This window comes from Capra hircus, chromosome 6 (assembly GCF_001704415.2).
Source record: "Capra hircus breed San Clemente chromosome 6, ASM170441v1, whole genome shotgun sequence".
Classification (NCBI taxonomy): domain Eukaryota; kingdom Metazoa; phylum Chordata; class Mammalia; order Artiodactyla; family Bovidae; genus Capra; species Capra hircus.
In genome coordinates this window covers 6354946-6372915 of record NC_030813.1, presented here as the reverse complement: position 1 = coordinate 6372915, position 17970 = coordinate 6354946, and the positions used below count along the sequence as shown (strand labels likewise).

General features: G+C 39.9%; 1 protein-coding gene across 3 annotated transcripts in view; it reads right to left on the bottom strand.

Moving 5' to 3' along the window:
- PDE5A (phosphodiesterase 5A) overlaps positions 6077-17970 on the bottom strand; it is a 146735-nt gene continuing 134841 nt past the window's right edge. For all 3 annotated transcript variants that reach the window (XM_018049176.1, XM_018049177.1, XM_013964453.2), the window contains exons 19-21: positions 14251-14325; positions 12381-12464; positions 6077-10346 (exon numbers count right to left, since the gene is read on the bottom strand). In XM_018049176.1, coding sequence (XP_017904665.1) covers positions 10209-10346; positions 12381-12464; positions 14251-14325 — 297 coding nt within the window. In that variant the 3' untranslated portion in view covers positions 6077-10208. The remainder of the gene's footprint in view (positions 10347-12380; positions 12465-14250; positions 14326-17970) is intronic.

Below are 17970 nucleotides of genomic sequence, written 5' to 3'. Positions count from 1 at the left end.
AAAAGTCTAGTGTTGCTAACATCAAAACTACTATATTCCTTTTTCTATATCCCAATTACATTAATTAATATCCTCTAGGTGCCTAAAAGATAAAGGATATGGAGGCCTGGCAGCAGTCATTGACTCAACGGTGAAACCCATCACCAATATAATTCTTAGCTCTTTAGAAAAGGCTCTATATCTTTAAGATGTTTTAAGCTGAGTGCCTCTCGTGGTTGGGGGGGCTGTAAACAATCACAAGTTGTAAAAGTCTCTAGCTGTCAGGCAAGTTAGAGAGCCATCAGAGGGGTTTGAGCTGAGACACTCCTTTCATATGCAGGAGACCAGTTGGAGCTCTAAGTTAACTTTTTCCAGAGAAAGGTGGTCGGGGATAGCCCCCTGTAATGTCAGAAGAGTATAGTATAGCAGAGAGTAAACAGACAGCTTTTGGTTTCGGGGTGGATGCTCAGGCAGAGGACCCCTTGAGACCTGACTCACCTTGCCCGTCAGGTCTCTCCGCATGACCTTGTCATGGGTGGGATCTCCCGTGCTGGCCCCCAGCATCTTCCAACCCAAAACTTTTCTATACAACAGTCTTATTAAAAGAGCACACCAAAAATGTATTCAAGAGCCCATGTGAAAGTGGCTGTGTCAGATAGAATAATGGCCCCCAAAATGTCCACATCCTAACCTCTGGAATCTGTGAACATGGCCCTTTATGTGGCTGAAGAAGCTTTGCAGAGGTGGTTGTTAAGCATTTGACATAGGAAGTTCATCCTGGATTATTTGGGTGGGCCACATGTGATCATATGGATCCTTAAGAGGGTGACAGGAGTGTTAGAGAAGAAAACGTGAGGATGGAAGCAGGGGTAGGTAAGGGGAAGTGTGTGGTGTGTGACCGAGGCGGGGAGCTTTGCAGATGTTATGATTTTTGCTCTGAAGATGGAGAAAGAGCCCATGAACTCATCAGTGCAGGCAGCCTCTGAATGCTCAGAAAGGCCAGGAAGTGGCCTCTGGATGGAATGTAGCCTTGCTGACACATTTTAGACTTTTGATCATCTGAACAGTAAGAATAAATTTGTGTTTGGTCAGTCCATTTGTGGTAATTTGCTGCACCAGCAATAGGAAGCTAACAGATTTTTTTTTTCAGTGAAAATTTAGGAAATTGAGAAGAGATATTTACCTAGTTTATTACCATGTAAAAGTCAATCCATAGTGGTAGTGTTCAAGTTCAGGAACCGCTTGTTTGGGTGAAGGCTGGAATAGGAGGCCACGGGTGTCTCTTGAGGGGTGTTCCTGCATTTGGAAGCACAAGAGCAAGGAGCCAGTGATGCCTCCCTGCAGCCTCTTTCTAGGGGTTCTGTTGCCTGAATTTTTTGAGGATCTGATCCTGCAGTCTTATGGCTTCTTTGTACAGTGTGAATTACCGTTTCCTCGTGTATATTGCAATTATGAGTTTGTCTTTAGTGCTGTAAATTGTGTGGAAATTTCATGGGCCTGTTTGAGGATGTGTTCTTCCAAAGACATTTTGCCTTAGCTTTCAACAGTTGTTCGTGGATATTACCTGCCTGAGACTTCTTGTTTGCTATTTAACTTGGATAGTCCTGCATCAGCTTCAAACCCCAAATCTGGGTTAATGTGAAGATGGACTCTATGTTATTATTTTTTAACCAGAGCTCAGATTAAGACAGGCAGGCTTCCTTTAGTTGTCCTGTGTCTCTGGTGAATTTCCGCCCACTTTCTACATGTTGAGAGCACAGCTCTTCAGAGTGTCCAGTCCTTCTTGGAGGGCCATTTCCCAGGTGCTTCCCTGACTCTCGAGACCATGTTTCCAGGTCTGATTTAAAACCCCTTCATGATACAGATTTGCAGGTATTCCTGGGCCTGACATAGCATCAGCTCACATGCTTACACTGGATTTTTAATTAGCCTTACTTTGGCCTCTAGAGATTTCTCTTATATTTTCTTAAAAACTCAAATATACATTTAAATAACATTTTGCTGGAACATATAATCTATAAAAATATTGAATCACCATATTGTATATGTGTGTATGTTAGTTGCCCCGTCATGTCTGACTCTTTGCAACCCCATAGACTGTAGCCCACCAGGCTCCTCTGTCCATGAGATTCTCCAAGCAAGAATACTGGAGTGTGTTGCCATTCCCTTCTCCAGGGGATCTTCTCAACCCAGGGATCAAACCCTGGTCTCATGCATTTCAGGCAGCTTCTTTACCATCTGAGCCACCAGGGAAGCCCCAGACCAGCTATACTTCAATTTAAAAATAAAGGACATTTGCTTTATTTTATGCATTTATAAGTATTCATAATATTTATACTTTATAAATATGTTTGTAACCCTCATCATTTAAAAGTATAAATTTTACAAAAATCAAGTAACATTGTGGGAAGCCTTTGCTGCTTCTAGGTCTTCACAGTTCCTTCAGCCTGGAATAGTCTTCCTCCTTTGCACTTAGCTAAGCCAGTTGTCACACACTCCAGGAAGCCATCTGTGAACCCTCCACTCCCACACTTGATGCAGAGATGTGACTATTTGCCCTCCTGTGTAGCTTCTGCTGGACTAGATGCTTTGTGAGACAATGTGTATTAGTTTACCTGAGCCTGATACTTACAAAAATCAAGTATTTAGAAATGAATCAACATCTTCTGTTGACTTTTGTTGGGTATTGTTATTTTTAAATGTAAGTCTTATCTTCTCCATGAGATCACTGACCTCTAGCTAGCCTTTTTTCTTTATTTTATTTTTTATTTATTTATTTATTATTTAATATTTTTTATTTTTTTTAAATTTTAAATCTTTAATTCTTACATGGTTCCAACATGAACCCCTCCCACCTCCTCCCACACATCTCTCTGGTCATCCCATGCACCAGCAAGCAAGCTGCACCTACGTCAGACATGGACTGGCGATCATTCTTTTATGAATTTCCTTTGGCTCCTAGCAAAATGGTGAGACTCCCAATGGGAGTAACTCCACCAATGGTTCTCAGTTTATTAATGAAAGCCTGGTGATTTCTTGTTCACAATAGAAAACAAATATTCATTCCCAAAATTGTTTTATTCAGTTTATTTTTCCATCTTAAAATTTAGCTCTTGCCTGAGAATTTCTAAAAATGCTGTATTGATCTTTCTGTTGCCCTTCATTAGAATTATCTTATCCTTTCTTTATAAGATCCGATTTGATGTCAAAGGGAATTGGATGAAAATTTGTCCTTTCACTGTTGGGTACCTTCAAAGTATTAACAGAAACAGAATGCAAGATATGGCTGTGTGATCCGGGTAGCTGTTCTTTAGGGTTGGGAGAATCAAGTATGTTTGAAGGCCTTATGAATGGAGCCAGAATAGAAAAAGAGAAACAGAGGTTTAAGAAAGAGAGGAAATGATGATGCCTTCATACACTCCCCCAAGAAGTCCATTACTTTCTGATAGACTTGGTAGAGCACCCTTAGTAAATACTTCTGTTAGCTTTTCTGGAGAGAGAACAGCTGTAGCCAAGGTGGCTGTTGAGCGTGTTTTATGCTTTTCCTCCCTGGTCAAGGCATATCAGCATGATCAGAGAATCCCTACCTTTTAGAGAGCTGCTTGGTGAAGGGGGAAGCTTGTGGCTTACAGCAATATGCTGGATTGATGTTGTATAAAGCCGAGAACACTCCTGTTGGGTAAGGGAAACAGTGATATGAAGTGAAATGTAGCTCTAAAAGTATTTAATATAGGGGATATTGAAGTTTAAAGCTGTTGTGGTAGTCCACGTTCAGCTCATGTGATAGTTCATTCCTCACTTCCCGCCTTTAGCCGTGTGCTCTTGTACCTTAAATTCAGATAGAAAGATGAAACCTAAAACATTTCATTGGGATTGCTGTTAGATGATTGAGTCAGCTTAGTTCCTGAATATTTACACACACACATGCCTGCTCATACATATACTTAAAAATGAGACAGGCATGCCTTTTAGATTTCTTTTGATTCAAGTAATTATTATTTTGATTCCATTCATAATTCCTGTGGACTATTTTGAAAAAAAAAAAAAAAAAGGTTTAGAAACACATAATTTCTCTCCTGCCAAGGCTGAATCTAGCTTAAAATCAGAGAATATTCTCTGCAAATTCAAGATGTTTCTGTTAATTTTTATATGCCTTAAAAGCAGAAAGTTACACACTGATATTTGCATATATCAAATATATATATATATATATCAATTATATCCCTGTTTGCTGAGAAGGCAGCACAGCTAATAGCAAAAATGTGGATTTTATACAAGAAGGGATGATGTCGCCATGGATAGACTAATGAGTATCAATTAGAGAGACTTCAGATGATCAGTTTGTTTGTGGAAAATCTTAATCAAATGATCACTGGACAGAAGTAAGCAAGCAAATCTTAATTCTCTATTAATTTTTTTCCATTTGTTTTTCTTTGAAAGTGAAAGTTGCCCCAGTCGTGTCTAACTCTTTGTGACCTCATGTGTAGTCCATGGAACTTTCCAGGCCAGAATACTGGAATGGTTAGCCTTTCCCTTCTCCAGGGGATCTTCCCGACCCAGGGATCAAATCCAGGTTTCCCACATTGCAGGTGGATTCTTTACCAGCTGAGCCACAGGGAAGCCCAAAAATACTGGAGTGGGTAGCCAATCCCTTCAGTGGATCTTCCTGACCCAGGAATCAAACTGGGGTCCACCATTGCAGGCGGATTCTTCACCAACTGAACTATCAGGGAAGCCCTGTTTTTCTTTAGCCAGTAAAAACATTTTTAAAAGCAGTTTATGCATTGTACCCAGTTAAGATTACTTCTTTAACTACAACTGAAATTATGTTGCTATCTAGTGGTTAGAAGATCTACAATACTGTTTTACATGAGCTTTCATTTTATTTTTGTCGTTCAGTTCAGTTCAGTTCAGTTAAGTTGCTCAGTCGTGTCCAACTCTTTGCGACCCCATGAATCGCAGCACGCCAGGCCTCCCTGTCCATCACCAACTCCTGGAGTTCACTCAGACTCACATCCATCGAGTCAGTGATGCCATCCAGCCATCTCATCCTCTGTCGTCCCTTTCTCCTCCCGCCCCCAATCCCTCCCAGCATCAGAGTCTTTTCCAATGAGTCAACTCTTCGCATGAGGTGGCCAAAGTACTGGAGCTTCAGCTTTAGCATCATTCCTTCCAAAGAAATCCCAGGGCTGATCTCCTTTAGAATGGACTGGTTGGATCTTCTTGCAGTCCAAGGGACTCTCAAGAGTCTTCTCCAACACCACAGTTCAAAAGCATCAATTCTTCAGTGCTCAGCCTTCTTCACAGTCCAACTCTCACATCCATACATGACCACAGGAAAAACCATAGCCTTGACTGGACGGACCTTAGTCGGCAAAGTAATGTCTCTGCTTTTGTGAATTAGGCATAGACTAGATACTCTGTGCTCAACGTGAGAGGGCTTGTCTAGTGGCAAAACTGAATAACCAATCAGAAGTACTGCCTTTAATTATACCTCCATACCTCTAGACTAGCAGCACTGAAGCACATTGGTACCTGGGATTCTGTGATGGCATAGCATTAGCTATGACCAGATGAACCAAAGGAATATTAACTCTGAAGTCCCAAATAAAACCACATCTGCAGGAAATCTTGTATCTCATGCTTCTAGATAGCCCACTTGATCCACTAAGAGTGGATTCAGGACCTTTTACAATTAAAATTCAAGAAGAAAACTAAGTGTAATAAATACCTGCTTGAGATCTGGGCTCACATCCAACTCAGGCCATTTGGCAAATCTTTAATTCCTAAGCCTTAGCTCCTCATGCAACCTGAGGATGCTAACAGTTACTCTGTCTGTTGTTAGAGACTTGAAGTGCTAAGGTGTATGGAAAATGTTGCCCTCCACCTGGTAGCAAAGGATACTAACAAAAAGATTATTTTACCCAGGTTGTCTAGGCTGAACAAAGGAGTTTATTAAACCACATTCCCCCACCCCCACCCCACCCCAACCCCAGCTAATAGAACCACAGGTTAGCTGGATTAAAGTCACTCAATCTCTTGGGCCCATTCTCCTCACCTAAAATTCAAAGTCCTGTAAGAATCACACAGTACTCACTTACTTGTTAATTCTTCTTTTTATTTTTACACAGCATGGCAAAATGAGGAAACAGCTGACAAGTGATGAGTCTGCACAATGGAAAAACCACCCTGATCATCGGCATCATAGGTGGGTAAGTGTTCCTTTAAAGTGATTTTGTCAAAGTCATATGAAATGGTTTTCATGGTGGGGGAGAGGAAAGACAAGAAACCAACATTCACAATTATTTAAAATGACTTAAATGCTAAACATAATATACATAGTAATAACTCTTTATCCTAGTATAAAAATAGTGCTAGAAACTATATATTTGTTCAAATGTATTGAAAAGGTATAAGAAATAGATATTAAGTGGCTAGTGATGATTCATAAGCTTTTTCTTTCCTTAAACTGTATTAGAAACTTATGTTTTTAACTATTTACATGGCTTTCAACAACATTCATTAAGACATGTTTACATAGGCTTTTGAAAAGCATATGGGCAGGGCAAAGTGAGCTTTAATACTTTCTTCCTCGCTCCCTGCAGTGGAGCAGAAGGGGTCCAAACCCGTGTGCAGTTTAACAGTCTGAGAGAACTCTTGAGTAATCTCTACCTGGCTAGCATATGGAAAAATAATCTATATGGTGGAATATATGACTCCATACTTACCTAAGGTGTTCTTTAAGCTATCAACAGGCTAAGCGATGCATACTTATAGGAAGACAGGATGTTCACTGACAGATTCTTAATAAGTTCCAGGTAAAGAAGGTCCTTGAAAAACTGTATAATACATATGTTATAAGTGAAAGTGATAACTGTACCCTATATTTTCACATTAAATCGCCAGAATCAGAAGCTGGTAAGTCTCTTATCTGCACTCCCTGCAGAGACTTACGAACTCCGTGAGGTCACTGCTTGGTCTCCACTGTGGAGTGCAGTACCTGACATGTGGCAGGAACTCAGTAAAAGGTGGATTGAGGCATGTCAGATGCTGAGCATTGTGTTATACTACCTTGTTTTAACTATAATTATTCCTAGGAGAGAAGAGCAACTATACTCTTCCCCCCAATCCCATCTTAAATCAAGCTTGTAAAACAAAACAAACAGCATTTCTTCTGATGGCCTGTAAAGTTTTAGGAGTACAATCTGGTGGAAAACACAGGGAAACAGAACATCAAACTGGAGTTGGTCTGACATTTGTGCTCTATGCTGAAAATAAAGGCACTTCACAGCTAGGTGAGAATATATCTGTGACCCGTTTCCTCCCGCAACCCATTATTTCCAGTACGCTGTCATACACTTTCTCATCTCCAACACTCCCGTGGGAGGAAACTGTTATTTGTAGTAAGGAGATCAGTGGTATTTGTACCTTGAGGTGAGGTGCTGAGAGAGCTCTAAATCTCACACAACTAACGATCTGCACGAGGAGCCAAAGAAATGTACTTTTTTTCCCTTTCTCCCCATTCTTGGAAACTCAACATAGGAAATAACATATGGGATTAGACACCTTGCTTTGGGGCCTGGCATCTCCTTTCCGACAGTGGTGTCCAGGGCCCACCAGGTCTGATACAGGAGCTGTCCTCTGCGACATCCCCCTTGCAGGGAAGGCTTAGCCCAGACACAGCTCCTTCAGTGGCACATCTTGTTCATGCTCACAGCAGTTACGATACTGACACTCGCGTTCACACAGCTTAGTGACTGGCAAAGGCCACTCCTTGACAGTATAAGGCCAGGTAGGCAATCTTACAGACCTCATTCACAACTTAGCAAAGTAGTGGGGACGTCTGGGGCTGAAAATTGAAATGAAATGGTATCATGTTACTCAGCTATAACAACAGCAAACTAATCTAGAACAATTTCTTGTAATATAAATATAGGGTAGGGTGAGAGAATATATATATATATATGTATGTATGTATTTTCTCCCCCAACTTGAGAGGATACTGGAAAGGAAATATTCACATAGGAACAAAATTTGTGTCCACGTACCAGGTATTAATCCATGTATGGAATGATTTTCCTAAAAGTTAAAAATTACTTGAACCAACTAACCAGGCTTCAAGAAGCACTCTTCTTCTGTATGAACTAAAATACCCGAAGATAAAATAGGCATGGCATTGCCCAACTTCTTTCAGTTCCTAAACTAGTAAGGTAAAATAGGCCATTATCTAAAAGTAAACCAAGAATTTCTAAATATATCACCCTGTTAAAATGACATACATACAGATTCTCTATACACAGTCTACTATGTATGTAAAAATCTTAATGACATACATGAGAGGCCCCGAACAAACTGCTGAAATATGTGATTGCAGATTTTAGCATAACTGCTAAATCACAATGTGTATGGTAAAAAGATAGGTTACTGAAAAGACTGCTATTCTTCAAATGATTTTTTGGTACTAAGGAACTGTGTATGCATGCATAGGCATATACTGGTGTGAAGATATGTTATGTTAGTGACAGTCTGTGTAAGTTACACACCAGTGCCACCAAGAGGCAAACTCTCAGATCTCATGTGTATGACTTAAAAAGACTAACATGCTGAAGCTACAAGTGTTACAGCAGTAATACATTCTGCATTAGACATGTGATAACCTTCTAGGCTCTCCCTCACCACTACAAACTGATGGCAATACAATGTGTGTGTGTGTTTTTTTTTTTAACTGAAGAGTAAGAATAAAATTACTTTATGTCAAGATACATATCAAACTTAGAATTTTAAACACTTATATGTTGAATTTTAGGATGTTTAGGGAAAAAATAGTATATAAGTGGAAAATATGTTTTAGTGAAAATTCTTCTAGAATGCTGCATTATTATATCCCCAAGAGCTTTTCTATCCAAACTAGTGACAGAAACTCAGAAACTTTTTTCAGGGATGTGGAGGGACGTGAACAGCGGAAATGCCTGTCTTCCTATTCTTCCCCAAGTCCAAACATTACTGCACGTTTAGAGCAGATTTTCTTTTCCGGAACCAGTTTCTCGATTCGTTATCTACTTCTCTTATATGGAATACAAGTGTCTTTAGGGGCACATATGTACAGTGGGAATACAATTAAATGAGCTCAAGTTCTAAGAAAACATTAGCATTTTCTAAATGTACTAAAAGTTATGAGAAGTAAATCCTACCAAGTACGAGCTCAGGGGCCAGTTTAGGGTGCATACCCTCTTATCCTGAGTGGTCAGCTCATTTCAGGCCTGTGCGCCCATGATCACTTTCTCTCTCTTGCTTGTTGCATTTTAAAGTGTTGACTTAACAACGATGACTCGTGAGGTGAATGAAAAGGAAGTTCACTGTGTGACCCCCTGACTGTCAGGGTGTCCTCTGGTGGAGCGTTCTCTTCCCTGACGGCTGTCCTGGCTGCTCCATTTCTGCAGTAGGCTCATCCCTCGAGACTCAGGGGCTGGGTCTTCTTCCCAGGCTCCTCCTGCTCTCTACCAGGTTTGTTAGGTCGAAGTGAGCATTTATGGGTAGCCTTTGGGTAGATGTATTGCACTGACATAAGAAATCTCTCTCTTGCCTGTTCTCTAACAACAAAAAAACCAAATTAATTAAGTAATGCCTTTTCTTCACAATACTGCCTTATGGTACTTTCCATTTGTTTAGAGTTTTAACTTTCTTTCGTTAAGGTAATAACAGTGTTGAAAAATATAGCCCATTCCTTTTAAAATCCAACAAGCTTTAAAAGTCAACACTTTTCTCTGTTCTATGAAGGTTTTAAATGTCACAGATTATATTCAGTTTGCTCCTAGACTATTTTTAAGAAAGAAAAGATTCTAAACATTCTTGAAAGATTGATAATTCAGAAAACACAAAACCAATTATTTAAAATCCCCAGAAAAAAAAAACAAAAAAAACCCCCAAAACTAGGCTCCGTGCAAGAATGCAACTTGTACCTCGCAGTACACAGAATATTACAAACAGTGCTCTTATTCACGTGCTAAGAGTGGGTGTCATTGATAATCTCAGTTCAGTGGCATAAAACAAATATACAGAAAATATGCAATAGTCCTCTAAAAACATTTCACGCTACGCTGTCAAAAGTTGTGCAAAAATAAAAATACAGCAGTGGCAAAGTATACACCAAATCTGTACAGTATATAGCAAAACCAGGCATACTGCAGAAGACACCATCTGCCAGCTGCAGCTCTGCATGAACAGGCCTCTCAGTTCCGCTTGGTCTGGCTGCTTTCACCATTGATCAGTGTCTTCTCCTGCTGTTCTGCGAGAGCCTGCCATTTCTGCCTGTTCTTTCTGCAGCCGTCCAGCAAAGGGAAACAGTCCTCTGACACATGGGTCAAGGCCTAAAGAAAGAAAGAAAGAGAGCTGGTGACTAGATGGCGACTGGGAAATAAGCCCTCTCCCCAGGCTTGTCCCAGAGCGTCACATCACACACTCACTTCACAAGCAGACCCACTGCTGGGGTTCTCACAGACTGTTCTCACAGAGCTGTGATCACAGATCATTTACGAATGACTCCTCTTAAGCTATACAGACGGGCAACACATGCTGAGACAAAGAGCGTGCACATGTTTCAACATAACATTATCAAGCAGTGAAGACAGATCTGTGTGGAACTGGCTCTGTAGAGAAATAATCCATTTGCTTTTATGTAGTACAGATGGTTCTCCCTAAGTGTTGACTTCATGGAGAGACGCTTAGTTTTTGTGATTTTCTATAGAATAATTTTATCCAATATACTTTAGATTTTTATCCAAGATTATAATAAAGAGTAAACTCTATATGGCATTATTATTTACCAACTATAGTTCCGTAAATACTTAGCTTACAAGAACATTCACTGTAGATTTCTCTGTCATAGACAAACATTGACTTAAACACCCAACAGCAGGGTTAGAAATACTGTGTTACTATTCTGCAGCCATTAAAACTGTCATAGAAAACACATTTGAAACAGAAAGATGTACATTCTATTATGGATTGCAAAGAGAAATTTTTGTTAAATGAAAAATATATGAAAATGTCATAAAGAATATGCACTAAAATAACAATGGTTATCACAGAGTAGTAGAATTATAAGTGATTTTATCTTTTTGCTTCTCTATTATTCTGATGTTTCTATAAGAACCTATTACTTCTATAATAATAGTAAAAATGCCTGTCTATATCGCATAGAATTTGACTGTAGATTCAAATAAAATGAATAGGAAATGTAGAAGGATGAAATTTATAATGGGTGATTTGACTAGATTTATGGGCATGGAAAAAAAATGAAGAGACATTAGTATCTGCAGCTGAGGAACTCTTAATCCAGTCCATAAGAAGGCATTTGTTACAGAGAGGACGGCTGGAGGCGCTGGAGACGCTGCCGGGGAGACTTCTGCACAGCAGTAAGCCGGCAGCCGGCTGAGAAGGGAGGGCAGAAGGTGGTGCTGGGGCCTCACACACGCTCTTTCGTCCTGTTTTCTTTTGCTCTTTCTCCTGTCCCTCCCTCCTCTTTTTTTCCTCATCAGCCACAGCTTCTTTCTTCAATTCATCTGATGGCTAGAACCCTGGGCCCAGGCTGAGAACTGAACTCTAAACACAGTTCTCGCACTACCTACCTAGTTGGGACAAGCATTCCATCTCCCTGGAAGATGGACGTTTCACAGATCCAATGACTGAATCTGTGAAACATCTGGATTAAAAAATTTCTAGCCTTTCTTCTGGTCTTGGCAGTCTGTGACTCCTCCTATGATAAATGTTTTTTTTCCCCCAAAATACTTAAACTTAAGACAGTTTCCTATTTAAACGTATAAAGACAAGGACAGCATCTACTTTCTGTATTTGGAGCATAACATCTAAACTAGTCAGTTGGATATGTTAGGGAGAATAATTTTAAAAACTCTAACAAGTATATGCAAGTGGGAACCTGCAATATTTTCCTAGCTGCCTTCTTATAATCCTCATAAAAATTTTCTTAACAGTAGTAAAGTCACACTATGAGGAGAAGTTAGATAACTTTTCTTTCCTTATTTAGGCCAAAATTTAGTCTTAAAAAGCATATGCTGACATAGAGTATGCAGAATATACCTCCTTTGACTGTAGAACTGACACATACTTTTCCTCAGCATTCGCTACATGAATTTGCTGGAGCCTAGCACTCAGTAGGCACTCACTAGGTAGTTATACATCAATGAATTAACATTTTTGAGAAATAGTAAATGTAAAATGTGTTCCTTGTTCAGTACAAACAGCATGTTCACTAGTAAAAGCAATGTCCTGATTATTTTACTTCTAGTTTCTTGATTAAGAAGGAAAAAATATGTGCCTGATGTTCGTTGCTTCAATTTACTTCATAACACTGTCAAAAGTCTAGTAGTTTTCACAGTAAATACCTCATACAGTTGCAAGCAGATGGCATCTATGAATCCAACTTGCATACTTGGGATTTTGTTTTTTTTCTCCCGGTTCATTAGATCCTGAAAACAGAGAAATGCACATACACAGATCTGCATTTACTTAATGAGACACAAGTTGGCTCTGAAACGATGAATCCCTAGGTTAGCTGAGGAAGGCCAGATACCTGCCTACCTGCCTCTTCAACTTCTGGAGGCTCCTACCCTCCTGCACCAAACCATGCTCAAGAAGGCCCTGGCCCTCTCGCTCTCGTTCACTGGGGCTGTGACTTTCCCTGCGTAACCCCCAGAACTGATCACTGACCTCAGATCAACTGGTGACCTAGAGTTAGGCACTGACCTAGGGTCCACTGCTGACGTGTATCTAGAGAACAGACACGCTTTCTAATTGTCTACTGATGTGGAATCAAACACTCTCAGCTTTGTGACAGACGCCACTGAGGCCACAGTCGATTACAATTCAGTTCACACAGAGAGAGCTCTCTGAGTGAAAAGTACGCAAATATCACTGTTGCTTATTCTCAGGAGCTCATGACGGCCTAAGGCAAAGCCAGCACCTCTGAGGGGAGCAAAGAGTCTGTCTCAGTGCTTGTTTAAAATGAAGCAGATTCTCCGTTAGCTGTGACCACCACTCTGCTACCCTCCATTTCCTGAGAGGATTCTGAGCTTCTAACAAGCCTATTAGTGTGTGTGTGTGTGTGTGTGTGTGTGTGTGTGTGTGTGTGTGTGTGTGTGTGTGTGTTTAGACACTAACTCATGTCTGACTGTTTGTGACCCCATGGACTATAGCCCACCACGCTCCTCTGTCCATGGGGTTTTCCAACCAAGAATACTGGAGCAGGTGCTCATTTCCTTTTCCAGGGGATCTAGACACAGGGATCAAACCTGTGTCTCCTGCACTGCAGGAGAATTCTTTATCACTGAGCCACCAGGGAAGCCCCGACTACTATGTCTAGGAGACTAAATAATTGCAAAAGACTAATGAGACATAGGGTGTGCCCAGATGAGGCTAAGGAGGAAAGCAGAGGCAATGGTATCAGAGGAGGGGCCTCTTGTAACCACGGCCCATTTAATGTGGGCTCAATAAATGCTCATTTGAGTAAGAGAATGACTCTATGCACCGTTTCCAGGAAAAACTCATCCATTTCAGGAAAAACTTCTTCATTGATTGAGAAGAATCTTCTTGTATTCGAGATTCTCTACCTACCCTGAGCAAAAAATGCAGTATACAAATATTTAACAACAGCTGTTTATCAAAGTGCTATTTGTAATAGTAAACTCTACAAACACTATACCGAACAGTAAATAATAGTTGCATCTGTTTCATGTGGGGCTTACCACGTCTTCTCAGTGGTAAAGAATCCGCCTGCCAATGCAGGAGACCCAGGAGACGTGGGTTTGATCCCTGGGTCAGGAAGATCCCCTGGAGGAGGAAATGGCAACCCACTCCAGTATTCTTGCTGGGCTAATCCCATGGACAGGGGAGCCTGGCAGTCTGCAATCCATGGGGTCACAAGGAGTTGGACACGCCTGAGCATGCATGCACTATTTCATGTAACCATTATAAATGGTATACAGGACAGAGCATCTGTCAGAACGCAAAGTGGCTTATGATATATATAAATGGAAAACATCACAAAAAGCAGGTATGATCTGATAACTCAGAGTCTTTTCTGTCCTCTGTTATTTGCATGTTTTCTGTAACGAACATGTTTAATTCTTCAGGTAAGAAAAAGGACTTTATAAAAAGATGAGAAATTGTCTTCCTAAAAATCTCATAGAAGCACAAAAAGGAATCTACAACAAAAAAGTATATGAGTGATTCCTGCCAACAAGGTCTCATACTTACAGTGGGCTCTATGTTGAGCTCTTTTCTCTCTCTGTCTCCTTGGTCAAAAAATTCAGTGGCAACAAGTTCTGCTATCTGAAATCAATAACAGACTAAGTATGAGTAATTAAAGGCCTATCACTCAGTAAAACAGACCTTAAATGAAGATAATAAAACCCATCAAATAACCACATCAGTAAAATTAGAATAAAGCAGTAACAGTAAATACTTTCTTTCTTTTAATATGTACCTAATCACAAAGGCTAGAGTCTGTAATCTATAACTCAGAGAAAAGAGCAATGTGTTATCTCAACCTCAGCAATAGTGGGAAGAAAGCACTGTGTGCCCATCCGTATGCAGAATCAGTGAGATATTAAGCACCAGTTATTCCAGGTGCTGCGGGAAACACAGTATCAGGTAGGTCCTTATACTGAGGCTGACTGACATGCCTCTTAGGTTTCTTTCAGTCTACCAATTCCTCCTCTTCTCTCTTTTTAAAAAATGTCCTTATAATTTTGACTGTTGTTGAATAAACTGCATTGTTTATCCTATAGTTTCCTGTTGTCTGGATTTTGCTGATTGTGTTTCCATAATGAAATTTCATGTTTCTCTGTTCCCTGTATTTCCATACACCAGTAATGAGATCTAGACACTTGATTCGATTGAGTTTTTCTTTTTTTTTTTTGCTACGACTGTTTCTCAGGCTGTGCCATGTACTTCTGACAATGGAATGCCTGGTCGCCTCTCTTTGTGATATTAACAGTCCTTCATGAGCTTTGCCTGGATCCATTAATTTAGAGGCTGCAAAAAGGTAATATACAAAGCAATCATTCCGTTTTTCTTTCTAGCTGAAATAGAATAAGTCCCCCACATAAATTTTTAGTTACCCTGAAGTATAATTTGTATAAATAAAGGAGAAATAACTTGATTTTCTCTATTATAATTACCATTGGAAAAAAAATAATAACTCAGTTCTCAAGCATCCAACAAACATGACTAAGGAAGGTTTTATTATTTTTATTATTATTCTGAACTTTGGATTTAAACATTTTAAATGTATTTCAGTCCTTACTGACGCCCACATTGTTCCATTTTGGCCAACTGAGTTGGCTTCTTTGCTCTTCTGACATGGCTTTATCAGTCTTTGATAGTTCTTGCTTTCTGCTCTAACAAGATGTTCTTAGCTCATCTTGTACATTTCCTGTTTTGGAACGGGCAATCAGCCATTTCTTCATGGAGTCCTCATTCTTTTAAACTGAGGTATTTAGAAACTTCAATCAGGGCACAAGGCTCGTTCATTTCTACCAGGGTGATCGTTATTTTTAAGCCCTTTTAATGAATGGAGCTTACACAATATAAGTTCATACAGTATTTCCTATTCAAATCAGGACCACAGGATTTCTGCAAAACCTTATCCACCTTGGATCTCTATCTTTCTACTCACACTGAAAATCCTACCTCTCAACAGTATCAATATAATTTCTCATTTGCTTTTACCCACATCATCCACTATGGTGACTGAATATATATACAAAATCACCCCTAACATGATTCCTGACAAACAGCTTTAATGGTTTGTTGTTGTTCTTAGTGTACATCCCACTGGAGTTACATGGTCAAGTAACGGGTTAAATCTCCTGGAATAAAACTGTCCCCCTCAGTGTGGTTTTGCAAATAAAATCACACTGTTTCATTCTGCTTCCCAGGTTATGTGATGTTTTCAAAGTTCAACTTTATAAACACAATTTACATGGTTCCTAAGTTAAATCTACAAAACAAATACATGCAAGCAACTCTACCTTGTATCTCTGTTCCCTCAATCTTATTCCCTCCTTCCCCTGTGGGAAATCCTTAATTTTTTTACAGTTAATCCTGCTTTCTAAAGATATATGCAAATATAAGTACATACATTCATATTCCATCACCTTCTCAAATAAATGGTAGCATACCATACCCATTTCCTCTCCCTTGCTTTCTTTTTTACCTGTATCTTGGTGATCGCCCCACAGTAGTATATAGACAGTGCTCCTTTCTTTTTACTGTTGCAGAGACTTCATCATATAAATACTACAGTTTACTTAGTACCCTATTAAGGAACACTTGGGCTATTTGTCTTTGCTATTACCGAAAGCACTAAAACGAATAGCCTATGTAAATATATTTTTATATTCTTGCCAGTGTATCTTTGAGCTAAGATTCCTAGAAGTAATAGTAAATGAGTATGTGTAAGCACATACTTCCAAACAGTTAGAATATTTTGCATTTCTTGTTTTCCCACAGCTTCCCCAACAGAGTATGCTGTAAAATCTTTAAACGTTTGCCAATCAGATAGTTGAGAAATAGTGTCTTAGTGTGGTTTTTCTTTTTCCCCAATGAATTGCATAGATCGTGGGTCTGTAGTCACAAATGAATGTGATTAGGTTAACACACACCCCAACCAAGAAACAGTGTCTGTATCACTCAGAAGTTGCCCTCAGGCCCTTCTCTGTGAGTCACCGAACCTGCTCTGCTTCCTCCCCACTCAGCCACTATCCTCATTCCCTTCACCACTGGTTAGATTTGCCTTTTCTGGAAAGTGACATAAATGACATCACAGTATGTGTTCTTTTACGTCCGGCTTCTTTCACTCAGCATATACTGTTGGAGAGGCTTGTCCATGTCGTTGCCTGCATCAGCGTCAGCTTCTTTCTACTGCTGAGCAGAGCGGCACTGTGTGAGGTAGAGTGCTGCAATACACTTATCCGCTCTCCTGTTGATGGACATTTGGATGTTTCTAGTTTCCGACTATGAGGAGTAATACTGTTATGAGATTCTGGACAAGTCCTTTTGTGTCAGTACAGTTTTAATTTGCTTCTTTCCTTGTGATTGAGGTTCTGAGGTCTTTTTAAATGAGTAAGAGCCATTCGCATTTCTTTATCAACTTTTTGTTCAAATCTTGGCCCATTTTTCAGTAGGATTGTTAGCTGTATTCTTTATGTTTAAGAAGTTGTTTGATATTATGGATATTAGCTATCAGATAAAAGTTGCAAATATTTTTACCTGTTCCTCATTGTTTGGAGAAGGCAATGGCACCCCACTCCAGTACTCTTGCCTGGAAAATCCCATGGGATGGAGGAGCCTGGTGGGCTGCAGTCCATGGGGTTGCTAAGAGGCAGACATGACTGAGCGACTTCATTTTCACTTTTACTTTCATGCATTGGAGAAGGAAATGGCACCCCACTCCAGTACTCTTGCCTGGAGAATCCCAGGGATGGGGGAGCTTGGTGGGCTGCCGTCTATGGGGTTGCAGAGTCAGACACGACTGAAGCGACTTAGCAGCAGCAGCATTGTCTGTTTTTGCTTATTGTGTCGTTGTCATGCAAAAAAGTTTTCTTAATTTTTTATTTTCATGTAATCAAATTTGTCAGTCTTTATTGTTTCTGCATGTGGAGCCGTAATTAGGAAAGTTTTCTCACTCCTCAGTTATAAAAGAATCCACAAATGTTCTTACTTAGTACTTGTATGGTTTAATTCTCTGCACTGAGCTCTATGCCCCATTTGGAATTTAAGTATGCAGAATAGATCCAGTTTCATCTTTTGCCATCTGGCTTTGGAAGATGGGAAAACCATCCTAACATTATTTAGTAAAGTCTGTCTTTCCCCCAGTTATTTGAAATGCTATCTTAATTATGTAAATGTTCTATGCAGTTCTCAGTGTCCTATTGTGTTCCATGGGTCTGATACCAATTCCAAACTGTTTTA